Raw genomic sequence first — 24,488 nt, forward strand, 5'->3', positions numbered from 1 at the left:
AATGTTTGTCTTGCTTTTCTTGTTGGCATGAAGTTGTTTGACGTCTTCACACAATACATAAATTTCATAAATAATACGATACATGGCATATTCTTTGGTCAGACCCGGTTTAGGGGAATTGGTTAAGGGTTTTTGAAGTTGGTTTGCCATTATTAATTGGAAGATGGATAGATAACACTGAGAGAAATGGGAAACAGAAGCTTGGTTTCGACAATTCATGCTCGTGTGCCATTTTATAGTGGAAAGTGAAGGTAAAATAATATATTCCCTCTGTTTAGAAAAAAAATTGTTTCAAAAAGATACATATTTTATATTTTCAATGTATAAAGTAATTGCAAATTGTAAACTTCGAAAAACATAATTGTGTTTTTTAAAATTTTATTGGTCAAAAGTTGTGGAGAATAGTTGATAACGGAAAATAATGCATTGTAAACTAAAATCTGATATGTTTTATTAATAAGTGTGAAAAACTTAAAACATACATGTTTCTGAAACGGAAAGAGTAATTTCTATTACTCCCTCCGTTTCATAATAGTTGATGTTTTCGAAGATGTTTGTTATTTCAAAATAGATGAAGTTTTGATATATATATATTTATATTATTTTTAACTTTATTGAAAAATGTGTAACCAATTAGATTTTGCAGTCATTTTTTTAATTGGTTGAATGATTTTAAAATTATATTTGTAAAATTACTTTTTGGAGAAAAATATATTTTTTAATATGTGTGCAATGAGTCAAAACATCATGTATTTTAAAACATAGGGAGTATAAAAGTCAATTAAAGTTAAAACTAGTGGTATTCCCGCGCTTCGCGCGGGATTTTGTATATTTAGTTGCATCTAGATTGTTGTCATTAAGTTTAAGCCGTAGTTAAATTTCAATGTTAATGTTTAGGCGTTAGGCATCTGTTCAGATTTGGTTAAGATTTAGTCGGGTTTGGATTTTCACAGCTAAAGATTTAAGTCTCACCTATATACTTATCAATTTTTGTTCGGATTCAGTACTATTTTGTCTGGTTTAATTCGATTTGGTTCTTTGGATATGTATATTTTGCGTAGTCTTACTAATATTGGGCAATGCAGAGAAGATAGTGTTATGATGAGAAATAATTATTTGAGTGGTATTTTGTTTTTTTTTTTTTTTAGTCATTGAAGCTTTTTTCATACGTGGGATTCTATGAGGAGAGAGGGGGGGGGTTACTATGTTGTGTGTGGGGGCACTGGTTTTATTAGTTTAATTTAGACATGCTTATTATGTTCGTACGTAGGCTTAAAAGTTAATAATTGTTATCGTTTAAGTTTTCTGCATGTTTTTATTTAGTTTGACGAATGTGGCGTTTTTATATTTTAAATACTGTAAAGTACCTTTGATTCCTCTGGTGGGACGTGATGAACCTGCAGGCGAGTTGCACATACCTTGCAGAGAGAGCCTTTTATGGTCAGTGTTTTTGAAGCCTTGAGTGAGTCATCGGTTCTTGCAGGAGGGGGTTTCTTAGTCCTCTTGTGTAAAAGATAGTGTTGTTGCCTGCCGTGGAGGTTACGTTTTTTTCTTTTGCTGACAAAATACATAGGAACTTGTTAATAAATTGAGGGGTTAGAATATATTGGTGTTAGTGTTTGCAAGCATGATCAGGTGATCATAAGCACGGAACCTGAACATCTCTTTAGGAATAGGTTGATGGTTTCTGCTATTTCAATGAACTTTGTTTTCTCAGTGAATCTTATAGCAATGTGGGAATCTGAGACCTAAAGTTTTTTGTTGCTCTTTGTTACATCGAAGCTGGAGAGCTCATATATAGCACATGGCTTAGGAGGTGGTGGAACTTAATTAGTGGAGGCCTGAATAAGGTTAGCCTGCGATCAACCGAAGGAACCATACATAATAAGTTTGAATTCTACACTAAAACAAAAACAAACTCGGCTAAATTACAAGTAGGACACCCCCCCTTCTTAACTTTCCTTCGCCTCCCAAAAAACGCAAAACCTTAGTGACAACAGGCTGCCTACACCGGAAGAGTTTAAAGAGGCTGAGAATTGGTCATTGTTAGCTGTGCTGTTTAAGAGAGATTGTATGGTACCAAAAAAAGACAAAGAAATATGTGAGCTAGAAGCCTAGAACTACCTGTGGGTCTATACATAGATTGAATGATTGTACTGTGGAAAGTGGTGAGTCTCAATTCACGAAGACGTAGTGGGAATCTCGGAGTAAATGCCTTTATTCATTAGCAACTGAAGCAAATTTAGTGGAGTTGAAACGTTAGGGCAACGTCTTGGAAGAGACGACTGTAGCTACGCAGAAAATAGTAATATGACTGCATTACTTTCATGGACCTTGGCCTAACAACTATGTCGTTAACGGATACAAAATTATTAATGTAATACGATGCCCTTATAGACCTTTACGAAAATTAGAAGCCAATACATTTAGGGCCCGTTAAGCTATAAGTGACAAAACAAAGCGACAAAATTTTAATAATTTTGGGCTTAAATCAATAAAAAACCAGTTCAAAGTAAAGAATAAAGAAACCCGGCAGGATGCAGAAAATCGCGAGTGGTTAGTGTGCCGACACGTGTCGCCAAAAGCCTCATTCTCCTCGATGACGTGGCTTAATGAGGAGAGAGGCAAGTCTACTTTATTGTATAAGATAACCTCCGCAAACATTTGAGACATTTACGTAAGAAAGACTAATGAGAAGATTAATTCGTAAGCTATAAACTTTATAGTATAAAGTGAACAACATTCAGATAGAAATGGACATACTATTCTGTTTCTTTTGGAGGGTCTACAAGTTTTAGAATCCAAAGAAGAAAAGTTAAACCAGACAGGCAGTACACATATGGTGGCTTAAGCAGCTTTCATGTCATCCATACCAACACTAGCCTGCGAATAAATAAAAACAAGAATAACAGAATGAAATCTGAAGACATTGCAATAATTTGAGGTTTTTAAAGTCCATGTTTACCAGAAATTTGTGATTTTCTTGAAGGAACGGACCAAACTCTGAGCAAAACCTTTCCATGTCAGCATTGATGTCACCAGAACCAGCTGTAACCTCCATGAACTTCTTCCTGTCTGGAGCAAGCTTTAAACCCATCTGATAAAAAGAAAAGGTTTACCATTTATCAGGAAATTAAAATGAGACACGGTTTGTAGAAAATGTGGTTCAAACAGTGAAAGGAGTGACATAAAGGCGCAAGTAAAGTTCGTACAGAAGAGGTAGAGCTAGCGAACCATCCGTGCCATTTCTTCAGTGTTTTTTGGTACGAGTCACCACAAGCTTGTGACATTGACCAGTCTTGATGTGCTACCAAGTTGCGGCATAACTCCACTAAGAAATCCATTGCCCTGAAAGAATCAATATATGTTTATCTGTTTCTGAGAAGCAATCATTTTCGTAAGAAAAGTGTGTATTGTGTTTACATGCCGATATTGTTTACCTGGTTAACCAGAGAAGACCATTGGTACAACTAGACGATCCTTTTGCTGTCCCTGACTCAATTTCACCTTGAACAATGGTGTACAAGTACTTGTACTTTTCTGGATCAGACAAGTAGTTCTTCTCCAACCTCTACAGAAGAGACAGACAAACAATTTTATATTGTAAAACAACAATCCAATGTACAGAGGTCGTGACGCAGGTACAGGACATTTTCTCTACATCAGAGTTACACATTACTAGGTCAGAAGAGTAAGAACTGAGACAATGCACTTTTACCAATGGTTTGTACTACGCATGCTAAACGGATTTGTGATCTATGATTACCAAAATCATGGAAACTAGAAGAGAACTTGATATGAACAAAAAGCTTAATTCCTTTTAACATAATCTATCTTAGAGATTAAGTTAATTCTTGAAGCTTGTATATTATTAATCATATGAAACCCATATATAGGAATACAACTTTATAGAATACTGAAACCTCTTATACTAATACAGAAAAAATAAAACTTCAAAACCAATTATTAAATAGAAATTACCAAAACTTTTAATGTAAAATATACTAATCTATCTAACGATAGTCACGTATCAAAACTTTACCGTTATGTTGCCACTAATGTCAGATTTCACGATAGTCATAGCAGCTCCAAACTTATCTGGGAAAACAGAAACCAAAAAAATAAATGAAGTCAACTAAAAAGTAAACAGAACAAGATATACACGTGAGCTTATATTGCTGAAGAACAATGAACAATCATCCAAAAATGTCAGAATCGCCATTCGGAAGCATTTAGAGAGCAGAAAAGTATAATCCTTTCGTTACCTAAAACAGGGAAGAGGGTCTTGCAGAGGTCAAGAAAAGGCATAGTAAGCATCTCGCCTTGTTCAGATTTGACATGCTTCATTCCTTCCAAACAAGGCGTGAACACAGTCCCTTCCATTTCCAACTCTTGACTGAACTGAAAGCGAGAACAAAAGAGGAAATCTCAGATATTATTATTACATTTCCATGTTTAGACACAACACCAGGATAACATGACACAATGGAAAGTCGATGATCCAGTGACCTATTATATCTTCCTCAAAGTTAACAATGAGGACAGTCAACATCAAAAACCCAAAACTCATAAACAATTCACTAAAGGATCTGAAACTAAAAGTCATCAAACTTAGAAACACATTAACTCAAACACAGAGAAATAAAATGGACTAGAAACACGAAAAAGGAGAAATATCGTACCTTTTGGTAGTGTTCAAAAAAAAAAAAAAAAAAAAAATCGTACCTTTTGGTCTGAGAATCAAAGAAAAGTGGGATCAGATTCTGCTAGAGTCAACGAGGTTTCTTCTTCTTCGCTCTATGGAGTTAAATAAATTTCAAATGATTCTGTTATACCCCAAACCTTAATGAAGTTTCTGATAATATCCCTAGGATTTATTAATTTGTCAATTATATCCCATTTCATACGTGAAGACGAAACGGCGCAGTTTCATTGCATTTGAAATGAGAATTTTACTTGTAACGTTTGCCGTCAGTAACAAGACATGGCTCTAGTAATTGTACTCTGCTTTGACGTTGAAGCAACCTTGGATTTACTTTTGGTTGCTTCATCTTTTCATTTGAATTCAAATTTATGAACAAATGTTGTGTGTTTGGTTGTAGAACACTCGACTCCGCACATGTTGATAGGCTACTGCTAATATGCATGCAGTTAAATGGAGCTGGGAGAATTGGTTGACCAGTGAAATTAGTTAATGGCAGAAGCTGAAATAGATTTTGCCCTAGACGTAAGTTTGTATGTTTGTGTACGTTGAAATATGTTATATAAATAGTTTCAAAGTCTTAAGTATATTTAATTTCGTATAAGTATAAATATTTGATTATTTGTATTTTAGTAAGATATGCGTTTATATGATAATTAAAAACATGTTAATGTATTTATATAAATCAGAAACAATCATCACCAAAATTTTAATTGGATAAGATGAAAAAGTATATTAGTTTCTATAAATTCAAATTTGTAATAATATATCAAAAGTTACTTTAGTTTAGTGATTAGTGTGCCCCTTTTAAATGGGTATCAAGACACATATTCGAGTCTTAAAATGAACATATTAAAAAAATTAGATTTAAGCATGTTTGGTTAATTTTTTGAATTATAATTGAGTTAAAGTCATATTTAATATTGATTGTTTGATCGGATTGTATTTTGATTTGTTCGGATTGTATTTGGCACACTAAAATTGTTAGGGTTTAAATCGACACTTTCCCCTCTCTTAGATATTAAATCGAACATTTGAATCAACTTGAGGGCACACGTATCTTAAGTTCTTAACAGAGACGTCGTTTCTTTAAAGTCATATATAAAGTCCCAAAGTTTTGTCAGACGCACTATCTTTCCCTCTATATTTGCTTGTTCTAGCTCTTTAATTCAAGGAAGCAGGGAGAAAATCCATTAACCAACTTCAGAACCCGCAGCCATTGTGAGCATCAATCAAGTATTATAGCAATTTTTGCCGACCATGATACCCGATGCTGACGAAGTTTAACCGCTGCAGAAACTGAAGAAGACGAATGCTCAGCCACTGTCGTTTTCTTACTATTAACAATGAGGTTTTTCGTTAGAGATGCATGAATTGGAACACAGACACAAATGAAAGCTTTGAGGAAAATGTACCAAATGGATACAAACTGGAGAGAAGTGGAAATGCAACAATGATAAGTTTCCAGGTTTGAGAAATACAACTTTGACAACAATGCCATTAAAGTAAAAGAAGAACATAAAACCAAACCAAGTTTAAGAACTGAGAGGATACACTCACACACATATGACATATGCGACGGGGCTTCGGAGCCTCATTCATCAACTTCATTATTCCTGTTCATGTCTCGGAAACTCTCTGTGGCAGCTTTCGGCAGCTTTCGGCAGTGTTCGACAACAATTTTTTTCAGGGATGGAAGAGTTGGAGGATTTGAGCATATTCTCTTTAATTCATCCAAACCCCTTAAACTGAAGGATTCTAGCTTCTGAAAGGGAACCATCATATCAGGATGCACATTGCTAATACGCATTCCCTTCTCCTTATTTATTATTTCTTCTAGGCTTCCTGAATATGCCACCTCTAGATGCTTGAGATTTGGAGCAAACAATAACCAGGTCAATTCTTTTGGACCTTCCAAACTGCGTAAAAAAATACTTGAGAGGTGCTTGAAGCATGGAGAACTGTTACATGGAAGATCTTCCTTCTCTTTGCTTTTCAAGTCTATCTTTATCTCTGAGATTCCGGACAACTCAATATCAAGTTCTCGAAGACCACCCAGAGCTACCGTGTTAAATGTTACAACCTTGGCAGACAAATTGATAATCCAAAGGCGTTGAACACAACTCGCCAATCGCTCAACTCTTTGGATACTTTCCAACATTAAAGCATCTACCACGCTTCCTGTTAAAATCTTCAAGTGCTCTAAAAGTTGAAGCTCTTCAATTGAACGTGCATCAATAAAAACAGGAGAACGATATAGTTTCAACACCTGAAGATTTGGTAAGCTTGTTCCTATTCCATCAATGCTTTCAAGCCAGGTAAACTCCAGGTCTAGGCTTATTAGTTTCCTCAACCTCTTCAAACCAACCGATAACGAACTTATACGTGTGTGTGATAAATTGAGGTATCGCAAGGAAGTCAAGCTGCGAATTCCTTCCGGCAATTCACTAAGATCACGGTTACGCGAAAGATCCAAGACGACAAGGGCTGGCATAAACTTAAAGAATTTATCTGATATACCCTCCAACTTGTTATCCCCGAGAAATAGAGTCGAAAGGTTGGGGCATTTGGGACAGCAAGATACCTGTTCAATTTGATTACTCACCAATGAGATCCTTCTCAAAACTGACCAGTTGATGTCCTTTGGTATAAAGCTTAGCTTCACACCGGTTTTGACGCACTGTTTTTCTTCCTCTTTTCCAAACGTAGACCCTACCCAAAGAGCCATTTCACGTAGCACATCATGCATTTTCACAGCGGGTGTGAATTCTTTTTCGAACTCCATCAATAGATGCGCACGAACTAATGAACCAATTATAACATGACCTTGGTTGTTACTTCCATCTTCATCTCTCTTTCCATTTATAAATCCTTCGTTGATCCAATACTCTATCAACTCCTCCTTCTTTATTTCATAATCTTCCGGGAACAAAGAACAATATAGGAAGCATGATTTCACCTTTTCGTCCTCTAAACCATCATAGCTGAACTTCAAAATTGAAAGAATCTTTTCTTCCATACCTGGAAACTTGTGCCTAGATGTATTGAGAACATCAATTGCATGACTCCATTCATGTACATCCTCTTTACATGACATGGCCTTCGCAATCACATTGAGTGCAAGTGGCAAGCCATAACATTTTTCAGAAATTTTTTTTGCAAGTGTGGGAATATCTGGATGCCGCTTTAATGAGACTTCTCCAACTACATTTTGAAACAGTTCCCACGCTTCATTCGTTGACAAAACATTAAGTTTTAACTCATCATCAGCTTCCATGTATCTGCAAACTTCCTTTGAGCGAGTGGTGAAAACTATCTTTGATCCATTTTCTTGAGTTGGACGTGGAACTCCAATCTTGTCCAAATCTACCTCGCTCCACAGATCATCTAATAGCACTATAAATTTCTTTCTTCCTAGGATTTTGTCTATGGAAGATGTTTTCTCCTCTTCTGTTTCCTTTTCCCAGTCCTTGTCAACACGTAATTTTCCTAGAATCTGATTCCGAATGCCGTTGTATTGCAAATCTTTAGAGACCACAACCCATATCACAACATCAAGTTCATTCACCTCTTCGTTGAATTTGTTGTTGATACGAGCTAAGAGGGTTGTTTTCCCAACTCCCCCCATGCCATAAATACCTAAAGTTCTTCGTTCAGGTTTCATGATGCTGTCCCATGCCTTTCTAACCATTGAATCCAAACCTATTGTTGTTTGGATAACTTTCTTCACCACCTTTGGTGCAGGTCTTTTTCCGGCCAACTCTTCAAAAACTCCTTCAGACAGAAGCTCTTTAACTTCTTCCAACTTCTTCCATACGTCTTTACCATACTTACAGCTTGATATGCATTTTTTGGAAAAATATCCAAAAATACACAATCTTTTGATTTCAGTTGGTTTAACCTTAAGCAGATCACTGACCTGAGAGTCAATACTCGCTACCCTTGAAAACCATCCTTCAACTTGAGGTAGCCGCTCCAAACCTCTACCTTCTTCTATGGAAACTCTTATTAACAGATCCTCTCGCCTTTCTTGAAGTTTTTGCCTAGCTGTCTCCAGAGCCTCGAGATTAGCCTTCATCATATAAATGTAATTTCTATTACCAAATAAGCAGCTGCAGGTTTGATTCACCGCTTGATCACATGAGAAATTTAGTGCTACACAGCCTCCCATCTTTGCTCAAACTTTCAGAAGAAACCAAACCCAAACTCACTGTTTTGATTAATGAACAAGAGAAAGAGGAAACACCAATAATTTTGATTGAATTGGGAGAAAAGCCACCAGCGAAGACCAATAACTCTACACCAATAGTCCATAAACAATAATAATGAAGAACACTTGGATTATATTATCATGAGATGAGGTATAACAGCCAGACAGTATTAACCACTTGTGGACTTTAGTTTAATTCCTTTTTGTCATCTAATTAACATGAGATGAGGTACAACAGCCATATTATATATTTATATTAACCACTAGTGGACTTTAATTTAATACTTTTTGTCATCTAATAGATAATATTAACATTAGATGAGGTACAACAGCCCGATTATATTAACCACTTGTGGACTTTCATTAAGATTTGGGATTTTACGTTCCAATCGAATTTGTTATGTTTTTTTTCCAGAGCAATTTAGTGTAACGAAATGTGAATTGGCCTTGGTTGCAGTGCAGACATTGAATCAACATCGTTGTATATCACCCACTACTTTTAGATATTTCAAAAAAAAGGATGATTACTTGCACTATAAGATATGTACTATGTATATATAATACAGATTTTTCTATTCTTTAAATATTTTTATTAATAAAAACTCATTAAGTTATTTAAAAATAAAAAACTCGTTTAGACCAGACACAACACAAATAATGGTTCTGAGACAGAAACTAGGTTCAAAACCGCTAGCAGCTTGAAATGTCAAGAAAGTTTAGGATTAGCTTACAACCAAGGAACCTGAAAAGTTTTCTTCTTGAAAGGTTTTAGCTTGGAAATGAGTTGATACACACCTTTAACGGACATGAGAGAAGAAGAACGACCAAGAGACACCACCATAGCTTCAAATAGGCTTAGACGTTCAGGTCTTCGGGTCGGGTTCGAGCCGGTTCCTTTCGGGTCCGGTTCCTTTCTGGACGTTCGGGTCTTCGGGTCGGGTTCGAGCCGGTTCCTTTCGGGTCCGGTTCCTTTCGGGTCCGGATCTTTTGGGTCCTAAATATTTAGACCCAATAGGTACTTAGAAATTTTCGAGTCGGGTTCGGGTCAGTTCTTTTCGGGTCCGGGTCGGTTTATGTCTATAATTAAAAATATCTATAAAATACCCGTAATTTTTCGGGTCCATCTCGGTTCCTGGTCGGATCCAGGTATTTAGGATCTGAAAAGGACATGGCATGCCCAACGCGATCAAATTTAGTTGATATTTGTCATATATATCTAAAATTTTATAAAATAACTTAAATGAAACTATTAATAATTAAAATAAAACAGTTTTAAACACTAAATTTTACATTTTAAAGCTTCATATTACTTAAAAAAATGTTACAAGATAATAACAAATATTGTTAACAAAAGATATTTCAACAAAATCATAAAATAATATAAAATAAAATAGAACAAAAAAAATCATAGTTTTAGATATACATGTTTTTAAGTCGGGTACAAATCGGTTCTTATCGGGTCGGGTCTATTCGGGTTAGGTCTTTTCGGGTCCGGGTCTATCTGGGTCGGTTCCTTTCGGTTCCGGTTCTTTCGGGTAAAAGAAATTTAGACCCAAAATGTACTTGTAAATTTTCAGTTCGGTTCCGGATCGGGTATTTTTTAGTCGGTTCCGGTTCGGATTTTCGGGTTCAGGTTAAAATGCTCAGGCCTAGCTTCAAACACTTTCTTTTTGAAGCGAGAGAACCGGCCGGACATCTTCAATGCCACTACAAGAAATATCGGTATTGGTAGCACCCGAAAAACGCTACTATAGGGCTTTCGTAGCGTTTTTGTAAACGCTCAGACAGCCGCAGCTATAATAAACCTCCCCTTTATCGTAGCGTATTTTCATGTGCTATAATAAATAATAGAGATATCGTAGCGTTTAAGTTTTGTTATATTAAAACATTTAATAGAACCGTAATTTTGCTATAATCAAAAATAAAATAATAAAAAATGTTAAATTAATTTATTAAAATTTAATTAATTAAAATAAAATTAAAAATTAATTCATATATAAAAATTAAATTTTATTGATTAAAATCAATATGCAAATAATTAAAGAATACATTAAACCATAAACAAATTAAAAACATTAAACCAAACCATGATTAACCTAAGGTTTACACATAAACCCGGTTTAGAAATTAAAAAAAAAAAACTAAACCAGCTTAACCTAAAAAGAAAAAAATCCTATCTCTGCACCAACTCTTCGCCGCCGTCAACCGCATCAATCTTTACTCTTCCACCGCCATCAAACTTCTTATCTGTATCTCTTCCCTTGCCTCTGAACCAACTCCATCTCTTCTCTTCTATATTTCTCGACTCCAATTCCATTGACGCTTCAAACTCCCACCACCTGAATCATCAAAATTTGCAATTTATCAGAGCTCCAATGAACATAAAAACAGAACATACCAACAAAATCTAAAACTATGGTTACCAGAAGAAGTTCACACATGAATATAAACAGATTCATGTATGTAATTAATTCCAGTCCTGCATACCACCATATATTGCTCTGCTAACGACCACCAGCTCTGCCCATGAACAAAAAAAACAGATTCAAAACACAGAGAGAGAGAGATATAGACAGGCGAACCGACGAGCCTCTTCCCATGTCTTCTCCGACACATCTCTATCAGACCCGTTCACCTTCTCTGACGCCTAACGAGGTTCAATCAAGGGTGTGAGAAAGGATAGTACCGGCCGTCGCATCTTCTCCTCTCTCGACCATCTCCATCTCTTCTCTCTCTCTCTCTTTCTCTCGTCTCTCGAGAACGAGATCTCGGAAAATAATTAAAAAAACAAATTAAAAACAATTAATCTCAAGCGTTGATTCGATACCATCTAACGGTGCAAATGGTAATCCACGCCTAACCAATATAAACAAAAGGTGAGAATAGATAGAAGAGTTATTTTGGATCTTTGATCTAAACTTATCAATGGTTCAAAATAAACAATACAAATTATCTTTTTATTTATTTATAATTAATATAAAACTATCTAAAACTTTAAATAATTTGGTATTATAATTTAAAATTTGAAATCTAAATTTGTATAAAAAATTCCACATGTTGTGTGATTGATTAAATATTAAAAGTAAAAATTTAATATACTTTTGTTCTAGTAATTACTTTTTACAAATGTTCATTTTGAAGTTTATTATGTATTGGATGTTGAAGTTCAAGGCATGTTTAGGGTTTAGATCTTGAAGTAGAAAAATAAAAAAATTATAATTTATTACTAGTATAAATTTTTTTTTTACCATGTTACTTGTTGTGTTATCTTTGGATTTTATGATGAAATATTCAAAACTTAGGGTTTAGGGTATGATGAAAGTTAGCATTTTTTATTAGTATTAGATTTTTTTTAAAAAATTAAAATACTGATAAACAAAACTTTTTTAAAAATAATCTGATACCATAATTTAAAATTAGAAATCTAAATTTAGTATTCAAATTTGTTGGTTGTGTGATTGACTAAAATATTTAAATAATAAAATCTAAATGAAAATATTTCTTATATTTTGTGTTTAGATTTAAGATTTATTAGACTTTGAGGTTAAATTTAAAATTTGAAGTTAGTAAAAAAATATTAGGTTTTGGCTAAATATTTCAATTTTAAAAAAAATATATATATTAGAATTTGAATTTAAACTTAAGATGTGAAACTAAATAATAAAAAGTGATATTATTTCAACAGGATATAAGGTTTGAAGAATGTAGTTAGGGTTTAGGGAATGTTTAGAGTTTGTAGTTAGGGTTTAGGGCATGTTTAGGGTTTAGAAGTCAAAGTAAAAAATAGTACTTCTAATTTATTATAAGTTTGAAAAGATTAGATTTATGATTTTGTATATATGCAAGGTTTAAGTTTAGGGTAACAGATTTGGAGTGTAGGTTTAAGATTTAGTGTTTGAAGTTTAGAATTTAAATTTGAAATTATATATTTAAAGTGATTAAATTTTGAATTTAAATTTAAGATTAAAACTATATTATGAAAATATTAAAATTTAGAAGTTTATGTTTAGGGGTTAGGGTTTAAAACCCCAATTAATCATATACCCAAAGGCTAACTAAAACTCTTAAAACTCTATTTTTTATTATTTGACTAAGGGTTAACCCGGGCTACGCCCGAGACTATTTTTCTTGTTTTGAAAAAAAAAATTGATTTTTTGTTAAAATTGTAAAAAAAAAATACTAAGCTAAACTATAAAATTGTAACAGCATTTTCCCAAAAACCTGTAAAAACCTGTTCTTTTATGAATGATGTTGATATGTTTTTCTATGAATGATGCTGATATTTGCATTGATATTTATCATCTTTTGAGTGGTGCCGATTTCCATTGATTAATGAAAATTTTGTTATTTTGTTACGTGAATCATATCTAATTGTTGTGTAATTTCTTTTGTACTTATATAATTATATTTTGTATATTTTTCAGATAAATAATAAAAAATATATAATAACATAAAATTGAAATGTGGTTAAATCTATGATTGTAACTTAAAATCTGATTATGACAAAAATAATTGAATTTGACCTGAAATTTAATTGAGAATCCAAAAAAGTTCGAAACACTTGAACGTGCACATCTACCCAATCTCATAAATGTGGCTTTTCTGGCTATTTAGAAAGAAAGGGTTAAAATTACAAATAAAGAAAAAGATTTTCAAAGTTAATTAATTTACAAAAAAGGGATGCGGTCACTTTCGGAGTAATACACGGAATCATCATTCTCATCTTCTGCATCGTCTGCTTCATCACCATGGAAGGCGCCTGCTGTAAAAACCGCCGCTCCCTGCATTAGATCAATCAGATGTCGTTCTCAACTATAAGACTCGTGATTCTGTTTCTGGATCTGTGCGTAGAGACACCGGACTCTCTCACTCAACGCCGGCGTGTGAGGATCACGTGCATCATGACGGAGGTGCGTGTAGTCACTTGCATGATCACGATCATCATCATGAGGTGGTGAAGATGAAGTTGCCGGAGGAGCTGGTTGAGGAAGAGGATATGAGGTTATGTGGGTTTGAGCCTTGTCTTCATCATGACCATGATCATGAATCAAGTTCTAATATTTCTGGATTTGGTAATTGGTTTATTGAATTTTGCAAACTCGTAAATGAATTTGATGTTGATTATTAGAGTTCTCTTTTCTTGTATGCAGCATTTTGGTTAGCTTGGCGTCGCTCTTTTGTCTGATATTGCTGCCAGTTATGTTCGGTAAGCGAATCTCTGAGGATAGTGTGAAACAAAAAGGCATTTCGGTGTTGACTGTCTTGCAAAAAATGGTTTGTATATTCATGTGTAGCCAGTTTATTTTTCAGTCTACAGTTCAAGGGAAGCCTGCAAAATGGTTTGTTGATGCATTGGCTTGACACACAACTGCAGCAGATTTGGCCAGATCACCCTATCCTATTTGACTTCTGGCGAAGAGGTTAGTAAGTCTCTGTATACCATTCCTGCAACAAACTTTTAATGCAGCGACACCATTTACAGAGCATTCATATATGTGCTCGTCACTTGTGAAAGTTAATGTGGACAGGAAAGTATGGAGCTCGACTTGTTCTTCTGATCTAGCTGGTCGAAGAATCCATCTGTCTTGGTCATACAATTAATGGACACCAAGTCTAGAGGCAGATCTTCCCAAGAATGTTCAAAGATTACCCTTAGAAGACCAGTTATGGTGCCAAAACAGTCAGGTACACCCATTGCCTACTCTTAGCTTTAGCATTGGGAAATTGTCTGCTTTTAGTTTTAGGAGTTTGTTTGCCATCCATGAATAATCACTTCTTAATATTAAAGCAAAATATAGATTACTTTCGTTTTTGTATGTCAAATAATCTAAAATATTAATTTTTCTAAAATTCTAATTGATGAGTAATATATAGCTATTTTTTGTTGCTTTTAGTCATTCTTTATTTTCGATTTTGTGTGTCAAAGAATTTACTAAGTGAACACATGAGGGCTTTGTAATTTGAATTATATGTTTGTGTGAATTGGTTAGATTCTGTGGATAGGAAAGCATGGAGAGCAACCAGATAACATGGATATATAACTTAATCTGATATATATTCTGTTTATTTTGTTGCTTTTATACGACCATATGTGTATTACATGGCTCATCGAGATAGAAATAAGGAAGCAAAGCGATGACTTTTCTCCAACTGTTCTGCAACAATTTAATCAGTAAGTTACTATTAACCATTTTCCAGATTTTTAGAAGTTACGAATGGAACTAATTATCGGTAGTTAGGATTGAAACCGGAGTTTGATTGATTTGGTGTTATTATTTGAAAAAGGCAAAGATATGTGATTACCGTATTTTAGAACTTTTCCAAAAGTTCATGGTTGTTAAAAATAATAGAGACCTACATATTGTCTGGAAGCAAATGATATAGTTTGAAACAAACAAAGCCTTATGTTTGTGTAAGACATCGTATAAATCTTCTAACAACAAACATTCAACGTTTGTTTCTGAGACTTTACAGCCTCATCAAAAATATTCCTTCTTCATTTGTCTAATCCATCTATGTATATTTCATGAGAAAGTTATAAAAGACAAAACTCAAAACCTAAATCATATATTATCAAAAATCTCACTGATTAATATAAAACGATTACTAAACATCAACCAAGGTATTAATTAAATAAAAAACTATAAGGTAAACAATTCATAACATAAATGTATCCTAGATTGATGTGGTCTCAGTATGCTGAGTTATGTGTTCTGCTGCGATCAACCAGTTGTGTGGTCTTCTGTTCCTCTTTACTTGTCAGATTTGAGAACCTGTATAGTGAATAGTCAGGTATAATTTTTTTGTGTGTATATATATACAAATAGATTTGTCTATGATTTGCAAACCTTACTACTGAGGGATGTTGTTGAATATTTCTTTGTAGACGATGTTATTCACTCCAGTCACTGAGTCTTTTTCTTCTTGTAAAATACTTAAGCCTTCAGGTGATGTTACTCTTGAGAGAGCAACGTATAGCTGGCCATGACTGAAAACTGGTTTAGGCAAATATAGAATAACTGATTTCAAGCTTTGTCCTTGGCTTTTGTTTATGGTCATTGCATAGCATACTCTTATTGGAAATTGTCTTCTCTTAAGTATGAATGGGTGGTCTGAGACTATTGGAGATAAAATGATTCTTGGGAGTGAGACTCTTTTACCAACATGTGTACCTGTGACTATTTCACCTTCGATAGCTCGTTCTGCCATATGAGTCACGATTAGTCTTGTCCCATTGCAGAGACCTTCTTTTTGGTTGATGTTTCTCAGCAGCATAGCTGGGATGCCTACTTTTAGGACAAGCTTATGTTTGGGCAAGCCTGGAAATTCTAAGCAGTTCAAGTACTCCGGGGGATACATTGTTTTATAGTGAAGCCCGATTGTATCTGCCTTTTCTATGCTGTCGTAGCTTAAGTATTCTCTAGCTTCTCCAGGTGCTTGAGATAACATATAATTATTTATCTCATCGACTGTTTCGTTTCGGGGTGTGATGATTGCTGTTTCAGTTAAATAGTCTATAGGTGTCTTGGAATTATTACACAACACATCTGCTGCATCTGCAATTTGATGAAGTGGATCTCTGGAAGGCTGCATCATAAACCGATTCTCAACAGCCACAATCTCCCATTGGTTATCTTTGTTGTCTATAAGTTTGTCTGCTTTTGGTGCTGTTCCATCTCCGACACTTACTAACCATTCTGCAAAATTTTTTTCTGACTGTTGTAAGCGCATGTTCTCATGTAGGACGTACACACTGCATTCATTCCACAAATATGATTGACTTATTGATGCTAGAACTGTATCTGCTCGTGTTCCCTGTGGTATAACTGGAAGTATTTGTCTGAAATCTCCTCCTAGTAGTACAGTTATTCCCCCAAATAGTTTATTGCTTGCGGATGGGTCTTTTGCAGAAAGAATATCCCTTAGAGTTCTATCTAGGGCTTCAAACATGCGACGATGAGACATAGGTGCTTCATCTCATATTATTAGATCAGTTTTGAGTAGCAATTCTGCAAGCATTGTGCCGGGTTTTATTTCACACATTGTGTCCTCATTTAGTTGTAAGGGTATCTTGAATCTTGAATGAGCGGTTCTCCTGCCAGGTAGTAGCAGTGCTACAATACCCGATGAAGCGACTGGCAGTACCACTTTTTTGATAGATCTAAGCTTGGAGATGATAGTTTTGTAAAGAAATGTTTTACCTGTTCCACCAGCACCATTGAGGAAGAAAAACTGTCCAAGATTGTTGTCTATTGAATTTAGGACTGCATCATAAGTCTTTTTCTGGTCGAACCCGAACTCTCTTTGTTTCTTTTTAAGTATGTCTTCAGATAATAATTTCCAACAATGTTCCCACAAACCTAATGGGTTGCTGACCTCGCAATATATGAGGAGAGTGACAAACATATGACGTAGCTGATGAGGAGTAGCCCAATTACTTGCTTGATCCATTGATTTGTGTCATTCCTTATCATTTTCAAGTAGTCCTCTAGCACGACATGCTTCTTTCAAAGTCTCTTTCACCTCACCATTAACTTTATAAAAGTCTTCAAAGCTTGTTGCTCCTCTTATGATATTTACCAAAATTCTGAGATAGTATAAATCACCAGCATAAGGGTGGATGGTAATTATTCTGCCTATTGTATCCCCCTGCTTCCTTGTATGCCATACTTTGGCATCACTGTTCCACACAGTATTTTGGGAATTCAACATACAGCAGCTTCCTTGCCTCTGGACACTTTGCATTCATACCCATCCATTCAGTGAACATGGTTTTCTCAATACCATATCTACACAGGACGCGGCCAAGATCAGCTGTGCGTCTGTAAGAGATGCTTTGCTGGTTTTCTAAATGAATTATTAGCTTCTGGACCGCTGGTTTGCGTTTGTGAATATGAAACGCGAATGTACGCCACATTGATTCACATGCTGATAAATATCAAGAGTCTATAAACTCTTGTATTTCGTCCCTTTCGTAGACAACATGTTCTGTGTCTCTGTCATTTTTTAACTTCTCCTTTCCTTTTTCAATCAGAACAGTAGCTTTATCCACTCCCTTTGTAATATACTTGAAAAGGTATTTGATAGCGTTTGTTGTGTTGCACCACTCCACGTTTATGTGCGACTCATATTTTTTCAAGATATCGATGTTGTGAGGTATGACAAATCGATTATCTAATCTTGTTTTCCCTTCGAGGACGAAATTGGGATCTTCTTGTCGGCGACGGTAGATAATATAGCCGGATTTGTCTATGGTTGTGGAGTCAGTATATCTGCGTGGATATTTTTTGCTGCATACCTGGTTGGACATGCATGGAGACGATGGCATATCCTTTCCACATGGCCCATGCATCATGTGTCTTTCCACAAGAGCAAACCAGACTGGGTCATCTGTTTTGTTTGGTAGTTCGGCTGAGATGATTGCATTAATGTCTGAGGTCGATGGTATTTTAGGTGCATTTTCCAACCATAAGAGCATGTGTGCATGTGGCAATCCACGTTTCTGAAATTCTATTGTATATATTACTGTACGAAAGAAGGCAATAGTTAGGTGTGTAATATATGGGAGGGAAGTTAAGTTATTAATGATAGATTATGTAAGAGTACCTGCAATGTAGGGACTGAAGAAGGTGCCTTTCTCAAGATCTTTAAAGAGCTGGTCGAGTTTCATTTTGAAAACACGACACTCAATGTCTGGTCGGTCATTTCCAGCTAACCCACCATATTTTGTGAGATGATCTTTAATATCTGGCCAATTTGGGTTAGCGGTCATGGTAATAAACAAGTTAGGATTTCCATATGTCCGACAGATTGCCATGGCATCATGATATTTTTCTATCATGTATCGTGGGCCTCCAGTGAAACTCGATGGTAATATTATCCTCTTCCCAAGTTGTTTCGCATCGGTCAGACCTTTGCCTACTGATAAAATACATTATTGTATAGATCTGCCCTTAACTGATCTTGATTGTTTCTAATCCACTGTAGTCGTTCTTGCTCAATTACTGTGTATGCGTCTACTACATATTGATGTAGGAGACGACCCCCTTTTATAATGGTCATTCATTCAGAAAGTCTTGTATGCATTTGATATGCATAATATTCCCGTACACTAATAAACGTCCTTCTTGTCTCGCCATTCTGTGTTACAGCATGGGGGATCTCTGTGTGAAAACCATATTATCCATATGGAAAGAGAAGTGGGTATTGTAAGCTCATAAATAGAGGGTGGTCGTCCCTGATTTCTTGCAATTGGTTTGATTGCAATTCCAGCACCACATCTCGATAGCCTACGGTTGCTGTTACGTCACCCAGAATTAACCCTGCAACTTCGCTGATTTGTGGAAGATCATATTGTCTACCTTTCCCTTTCTGACCAACCAACCTTATTGTCAAGTATTGGCACTCATTTGATTTGTACAGGTCTCGCGCCTTCCGGAAAAACTTGGACAAATAGTTGTTTTCATCGAGCATGTTAGTTAAACCGGTGATTATATCTTCTTCAAGGGCTTCTGATGGCTTTCTCCTTGTCATCGTTTTCATGCGGTTAGTGACCTCATTATCAGTATCGACAATCCACATTTGTAGGAATTGAGGTGGTTTACCGGGCATGGGGATGAGAGATCCTATACGATGGAAAAGCTGACCATGTATTCGGTAAGCCGGGGGTCCGTTTTCAGATGTGATGCTGTGATCTATACTAGCTCCCACAGACGTGAATGCGAGCATTGAGTTGTAAACACGGATGTTGTTACGGAAAGGAGTACTATTGGCAGGAAGGCTTTGCAGATAATCAGGTGGGTCTTTCAGTGGCGGGAGTTTGACTCGTCCTTGCTGGCAGCATACTGTGTAAGTAGGCTCTCCTGTTCTAACATCAGTTCCAGAGCTTTCTGAATACCATACCAAAGCTTTGCAATATGTGCATTCTAAGATGAGATTCTCTTTTGCCATCAACCCTGAAATAATGCAGAAACTGTTATTTTGATGTTGTGTTATTGTATATGTAAGTATTGTGAAGACAAACCTTTCCTTATTTTAACTTCTGCACGTGACAATACTTGTGTACTGGTGGATGTTTGATCTGGATATATGTATTTTTGTTGTGTGTGTTAGTTTTGACACATAATTCTCAATAAGAATTTTCAAATGTTAGCTGACCTTGTTTTTTGATAATCTCTTGGATTGAATTATGGCTCGTCTCATAGCTCGAGTGTTCTTGCTCCTAACTGTAGCATGAATGCGAGGACAGAATTAATTTTCTGGTTTGCTATGTAAATAAGTTGAGTAATGATCTATTTTGGAAGTTAAGTTTGCTTGATAATAGTAATGTTACCGTATTCAGAGCACATTGTACATCCACCTGTTTTTTTCCATTCATTGTCAGCTGTGTTTAAAAAGGCGCTCGCCTTATGCGCCAAGGCGCAAGGCGCACTCAGGCGATAGCTCCATCGCCATGCACATCCCAGGCGAGGGTATGGTCCCTAAGGCGCTCGCCTAGTGCGCTTTGGACATAAAGCGGTGCCTTCAAAGGCGATGCAAAGGCGCGCCTTGGAGACCCTATGTTAACCGACACTAAACCAGGTACGAAACCAAACCCTGCTTTAACTAATTCACCAATCTTATAACAAAACGTCAAAAATACTCATCAAAACCCTAGCTCCCTCTTCAAAGTTAAAACTAAACGTCAAAAATTCTCACAAAACATAGATCTCACAGTGTTTTGCTTAAGGTTAGAGTATTATCTACTCTTCTCTAGTCTCATAGGTTCTTCTTCTTATTATTATGACTACTTGGGTTTCTTGGTTACAGTCTAGAATGCACTGCGATTGTTTATCTCTGTAATTTTGGTGCTTCTTTTCTTTTATACAGTAAGTGATTGACGCTTACGTAATTGACGCTTACTAGTATATTGTAGCTTGAGGACTCCTGTGATCAAGTTGATGTATAATCTTTGTTTGTAACTGAAACAAATCTAATATATATTGAAATTCATTTTTAACATGTATTTTATTGCTCTTTATGGTATAGTTTGTGTTTGCATGTTTTTTACGTAATTGAATGCTTTATTTGCATGTTCATCATCATAGTAATTTAGTTTTTTTTTTAATCACAGTTTCAAGTGGTCTTCAAGGCGAGCGCCTCGATGCGCCTTGGCGCAAGGCGCAAGGCACATACTTCATCGCCATGGAGCGCCATGCGCCTTTTTAAACACAGATTGTCAGTAAATTGCAGTCAAAATATTTTTAAAATAAAGAAAGGTATGTAATAAGTAACTTACAGTCATAATATTTTTTAGGCATGGTCCTTAGCTTTTGTTGTGAAACTGCATGAGAAGTAGAGGAACATGTGCTCATGTCTTGATCTGATATGACAATTTAGAAGAGGTCTGCGTAAGTATATTGTACCTGTTTTGGTTGCTGAGGAAGAAACTGAATTCTGTGTAATTTGAGGTGTTAAACCTGTTGCTTGAATATTTCCTTGCCTATCTCGCTTTCGCCATTGTTGTGAAAGCATGGCCGATTTTCGCATTGAACGTGCATTCTTCTGTGAGACTGTAGGACATTTGGATTAAATAATCAGTTTTGGCCACAATGTTTGGCCATAATCAGTTTTGGCCACAATGTTTGGCCATAATCAGTTTTAGTAACGTACCGAATTTGGCACATATGTCGCACCCACCTATGAAAAATTATTTGCATGCAAGTAAATTAGTGAATTTCAAATTACTTCAATTTTGGGTGGAAATTTGTTGTAAACAGTTCTTACAATGATAACATGCTAGCAAGGGATTTTGTGCGTGAAGTGTAGATGATTCTTCTCTCGCTCTCTTAGTTTTTGCTTCTTCAGTGCTTGTGCGATCTCCAGATGTTTGTGCTACATGATTAAAGGTTAACATGATGTTAAAAATGTTATGGTAAGCAATATATTGGAGTGGAGTGTGACCCCTAACGTCCACTGAGTTAGCTGGTGTACGCTTTCTCTTCCCAGGTTGTCGTGAAGCCATAGATGCTACCTTGTTTTTTTCTATAGACTCTAGAGAACATACGGGTTAGATTGAATATAAATTGAATACATGTTTGATATTTGGAAATATTAAAAATGTAAATTATACAATATTTTAGATTTGACATAAGAAAATATTTGAATGTGGTTAAGCTTTAAAAAAATATTTGAATGTGGTTAAGTCTCTGTGGACATGCCGTCATGATCAACATGCCATCTTCAACAAATGGTTATGATTTGTTCAGCTTCTAACTCTTTGCTCTTCCTTGGATACTCTTTTGCTGCAAGAACTTGGTATTTGTGATTGCTCTGGTTATGTGATTTTAATTGGGTGATGATTATTTGGGAAAAGTCTGCAGTTGGAGATAAGCCTGAAGTTTTAACTGATGAAGATAAACAGATTAGGATTTGTGAATTCATCTTCAGCTTGTGGCTGCCAATGTCAAGTTTATGTATTACTGCACAACTTCTTTGTATTGATTTTATAGAGATAGAGAGGAGCTATTTGATTTCATATCGAACTTGAATTCATTGTATTGACTTTCATATGTTTTCTTGTTCACATTTGTCTTTGCAGCCTGAATCATCTTCATCTAAGGTAAAAGTGTCAAACCTTCACAAGAGAAAGCATCAGATCACTGCGTTATTCATGGACATGAAGAAGATCATGCCTTCTTCTTAAACACGTTTGCTCTTGCTTTGCCTATCCATCTTTCTCATCGCTTCAACTGATAAGATCACTCCACTGCTCAACTTGGTATCTCTAGTCACCCTTTTTACATTTTTTATATCTTTTGTTTTGAGAAATTTTTCAGAGGTGATGATGGTGGAAGGAAGAGTTTGCCAGAGGCGAAGCCAGACATGGACAGGATTTTGTGGCAACACTCGCGGCTGTGACATTCAGTTTAAGAGATGGGAACGGGCTTCACACGGGGCTTGTCATGCTCAGTTCGCATGTTTTTGCTACTTCAACTGCTGAAGCAAGCAGAAAGTTCTCTGAATCTTCTTCAAGTGTCACGGTGTTGTCTTCTTTTGTTCTGTTGCGAATCATGTACGTAGTCTCTATGACAAAACCATAACGTTTACCGTGGGTTCTAATAAAATCCAGTTTGTGCTTGGGAGTTACCATTACATGTCTATTGTCTAGACAACTTGGCCAAAAAATATATCCTATGTTTCACAAACTTTCTATATATTACATTGGGCTTTTTGCAAGATTAACTCAAAATTCAAAGTCAAACCTAAAACTAACCCATGCTTTTCTTGGATTTTTCTTTTGTCCTATTCACCCCACAAATTCATATTATTCACGAAAATGCCATTAGTTTTTTTTTTCTTTTCGAAAATGGCATTTTTACTCTCTCAACCTCATAATCTTCAAGTATTTACAAGATTACCATTACAATCAATACACCAACTACCATGAACAACCAATTTGAAGCTCTTAATGCACCTCAAATCGATTTACACTCCCTCTTTCTCACTTGTTATGAACTAAAAACAACATCTCTTTCACTTTGCCTCCATATTCATCCAAAAAAACTCAAGCTTTTGATTCAAATTTTTTTTATGGTTGATAGAGCCATTCAAGCATACTATTCTTGGTGGGTTACTTTCGTTTGAGATTCTGGGTGGTTGGAGAAGACTCTGTGTGCTAAGGAAGTCATCTCACTAGTTTAAGGTATGAAATTGAAATTTTTTCCAGATCTGTTCTCGTAGAAGACTTACGGGTAAGTCTTCTGGTCAAACAGACGACTTATTTGTAAGTCGTTATCTTTGTTTGTTAAAAAAAAAACTATAGAATACCCTAGACGACTTACTGGTAAGAGACGAATAAACGGGTTAGTTTTGCATTTGACCGAATTGTGTCAGATATTTGACTTTTCCTGGACGACTTATCAGTAAGTCGTCTCCGAGAAAACAAAAATTTCAATATTTTATTAAAGCTAGACGACTTATCTGTAAGTCGTCTCAGGTTACTTTTGCAATTGGAAAATAAAACTTAAATATTTAACTTTTCCCAGACGACTTACGCGGAAGTCGTCAAGTAAGACGACTTACTTGAAAGTCGTCCTACTTACTTGAAGTCGTCTAGGATAAGCAAAGACGACTTATCTCAGACGACTTTCTCGTAAGTCGTCTGCCTGGACGACTTTCAAGTAAGTCGTCTGGGTAAAGTTAAATATTTAAGTTTCTTTTTCGAATTGCAAACTAACCTGAGAAGACTTGCAAATAAGTCGTCTAACTTTAATAAAATATTGAAATTTTTGTTTACCCATAGACGACTTACTGGTAAGTTGATGTGTTGTGATTTTGCATAGTTTTAGCTTTGTTATTTCATATATATTCATGCATTAACCTTACATTTATTTGCATTTAGAGTCTATTGCATGTACATTTGCATCTTGTAGGTGTTGGATGAATTGTTTGGAGTTTTGGAGGTGATTAGAGCACAAAAGGAGCTTTCGAGGAGTCTTGAACCGAACATGTGAAAGACAAGCATGGATGAAGGTCTTAAAGATATCTTTTGAGTTAGGTTTACAATGGAGGTGGTTTCAAGTCGTTTGGAGCTGT

The 24,488-nt window shown here is 35.6% G+C and overlaps 2 protein-coding genes and 2 long non-coding RNA genes across 7 annotated transcripts; 1 reads left to right on the plus strand and 3 right to left on the minus strand.

The window, feature by feature from the left end:
• Positions 1 to 2,691: 2,691 nt before the first annotated feature.
• Positions 2,692 to 4,818, minus strand: LOC106299231 (glycolipid transfer protein 1-like). The gene is made up of 7 exons (XM_013735352.1): positions 4,726 to 4,818; positions 4,266 to 4,401; positions 4,043 to 4,098; positions 3,441 to 3,571; positions 3,213 to 3,348; positions 2,966 to 3,097; positions 2,692 to 2,883 (listed from the first exon to the last, which is right to left on the minus strand). Exons 2-7 carry the CDS (start codon positions 4,381 to 4,383, stop codon positions 2,848 to 2,850), a joined length of 609 nt encoding a protein of 202 aa, XP_013590806.1. The 5' UTR covers positions 4,384 to 4,401; positions 4,726 to 4,818; the 3' UTR covers positions 2,692 to 2,847.
• Positions 4,819 to 6,107: 1,289 nt separating this feature from the next.
• LOC106299921 (probable disease resistance protein At1g15890) lies at positions 6,108 to 8,999 on the minus strand. The gene has a single exon (XM_013735936.1). The coding sequence runs from the start codon at positions 8,871 to 8,873 to the stop codon at positions 6,297 to 6,299; it is 2,577 nt and encodes an 858-aa protein (XP_013591390.1). The 5' UTR covers positions 8,874 to 8,999; the 3' UTR covers positions 6,108 to 6,296.
• A 1,950-nt stretch (positions 9,000 to 10,949) lies between these two features.
• On the minus strand, positions 10,950 to 11,675 carry LOC106298825. 2 transcript variants are annotated; one of them, XR_001261574.1, is made up of 3 exons: positions 11,548 to 11,675; positions 11,336 to 11,432; positions 10,950 to 11,251 (listed from the first exon to the last, which is right to left on the minus strand). It is a non-coding gene; the product is annotated as an uncharacterized LOC106298825 (long non-coding RNA). The 2 variants fall into 2 exon arrangements; XR_001261573.1 differs by having other exon boundaries at positions 11,336 to 11,672.
• A 1,892-nt stretch (positions 11,676 to 13,567) lies between these two features.
• Positions 13,568 to 23,045, plus strand: LOC106300771. 3 transcript variants are annotated; one of them, XR_001262073.1, is made up of 6 exons: positions 13,568 to 13,984; positions 14,063 to 14,118; positions 14,223 to 14,332; positions 14,428 to 14,597; positions 14,903 to 15,084; positions 22,492 to 23,045. It is a non-coding gene; the product is annotated as an uncharacterized LOC106300771 (long non-coding RNA). The 3 variants fall into 3 exon arrangements; XR_001262072.1 differs by having other exon boundaries at positions 13,569 to 13,984; positions 14,441 to 14,597; XR_001262074.1 differs by having other exon boundaries at positions 13,571 to 13,984; positions 14,441 to 14,597; positions 15,030 to 15,084.
• Positions 23,046 to 24,488: the final 1,443 nt, after the last annotated feature.

This window comes from Brassica oleracea, chromosome C6 (assembly GCF_000695525.1).
Source record: "Brassica oleracea var. oleracea cultivar TO1000 chromosome C6, BOL, whole genome shotgun sequence".
Classification (NCBI taxonomy): domain Eukaryota; kingdom Viridiplantae; phylum Streptophyta; class Magnoliopsida; order Brassicales; family Brassicaceae; genus Brassica; species Brassica oleracea.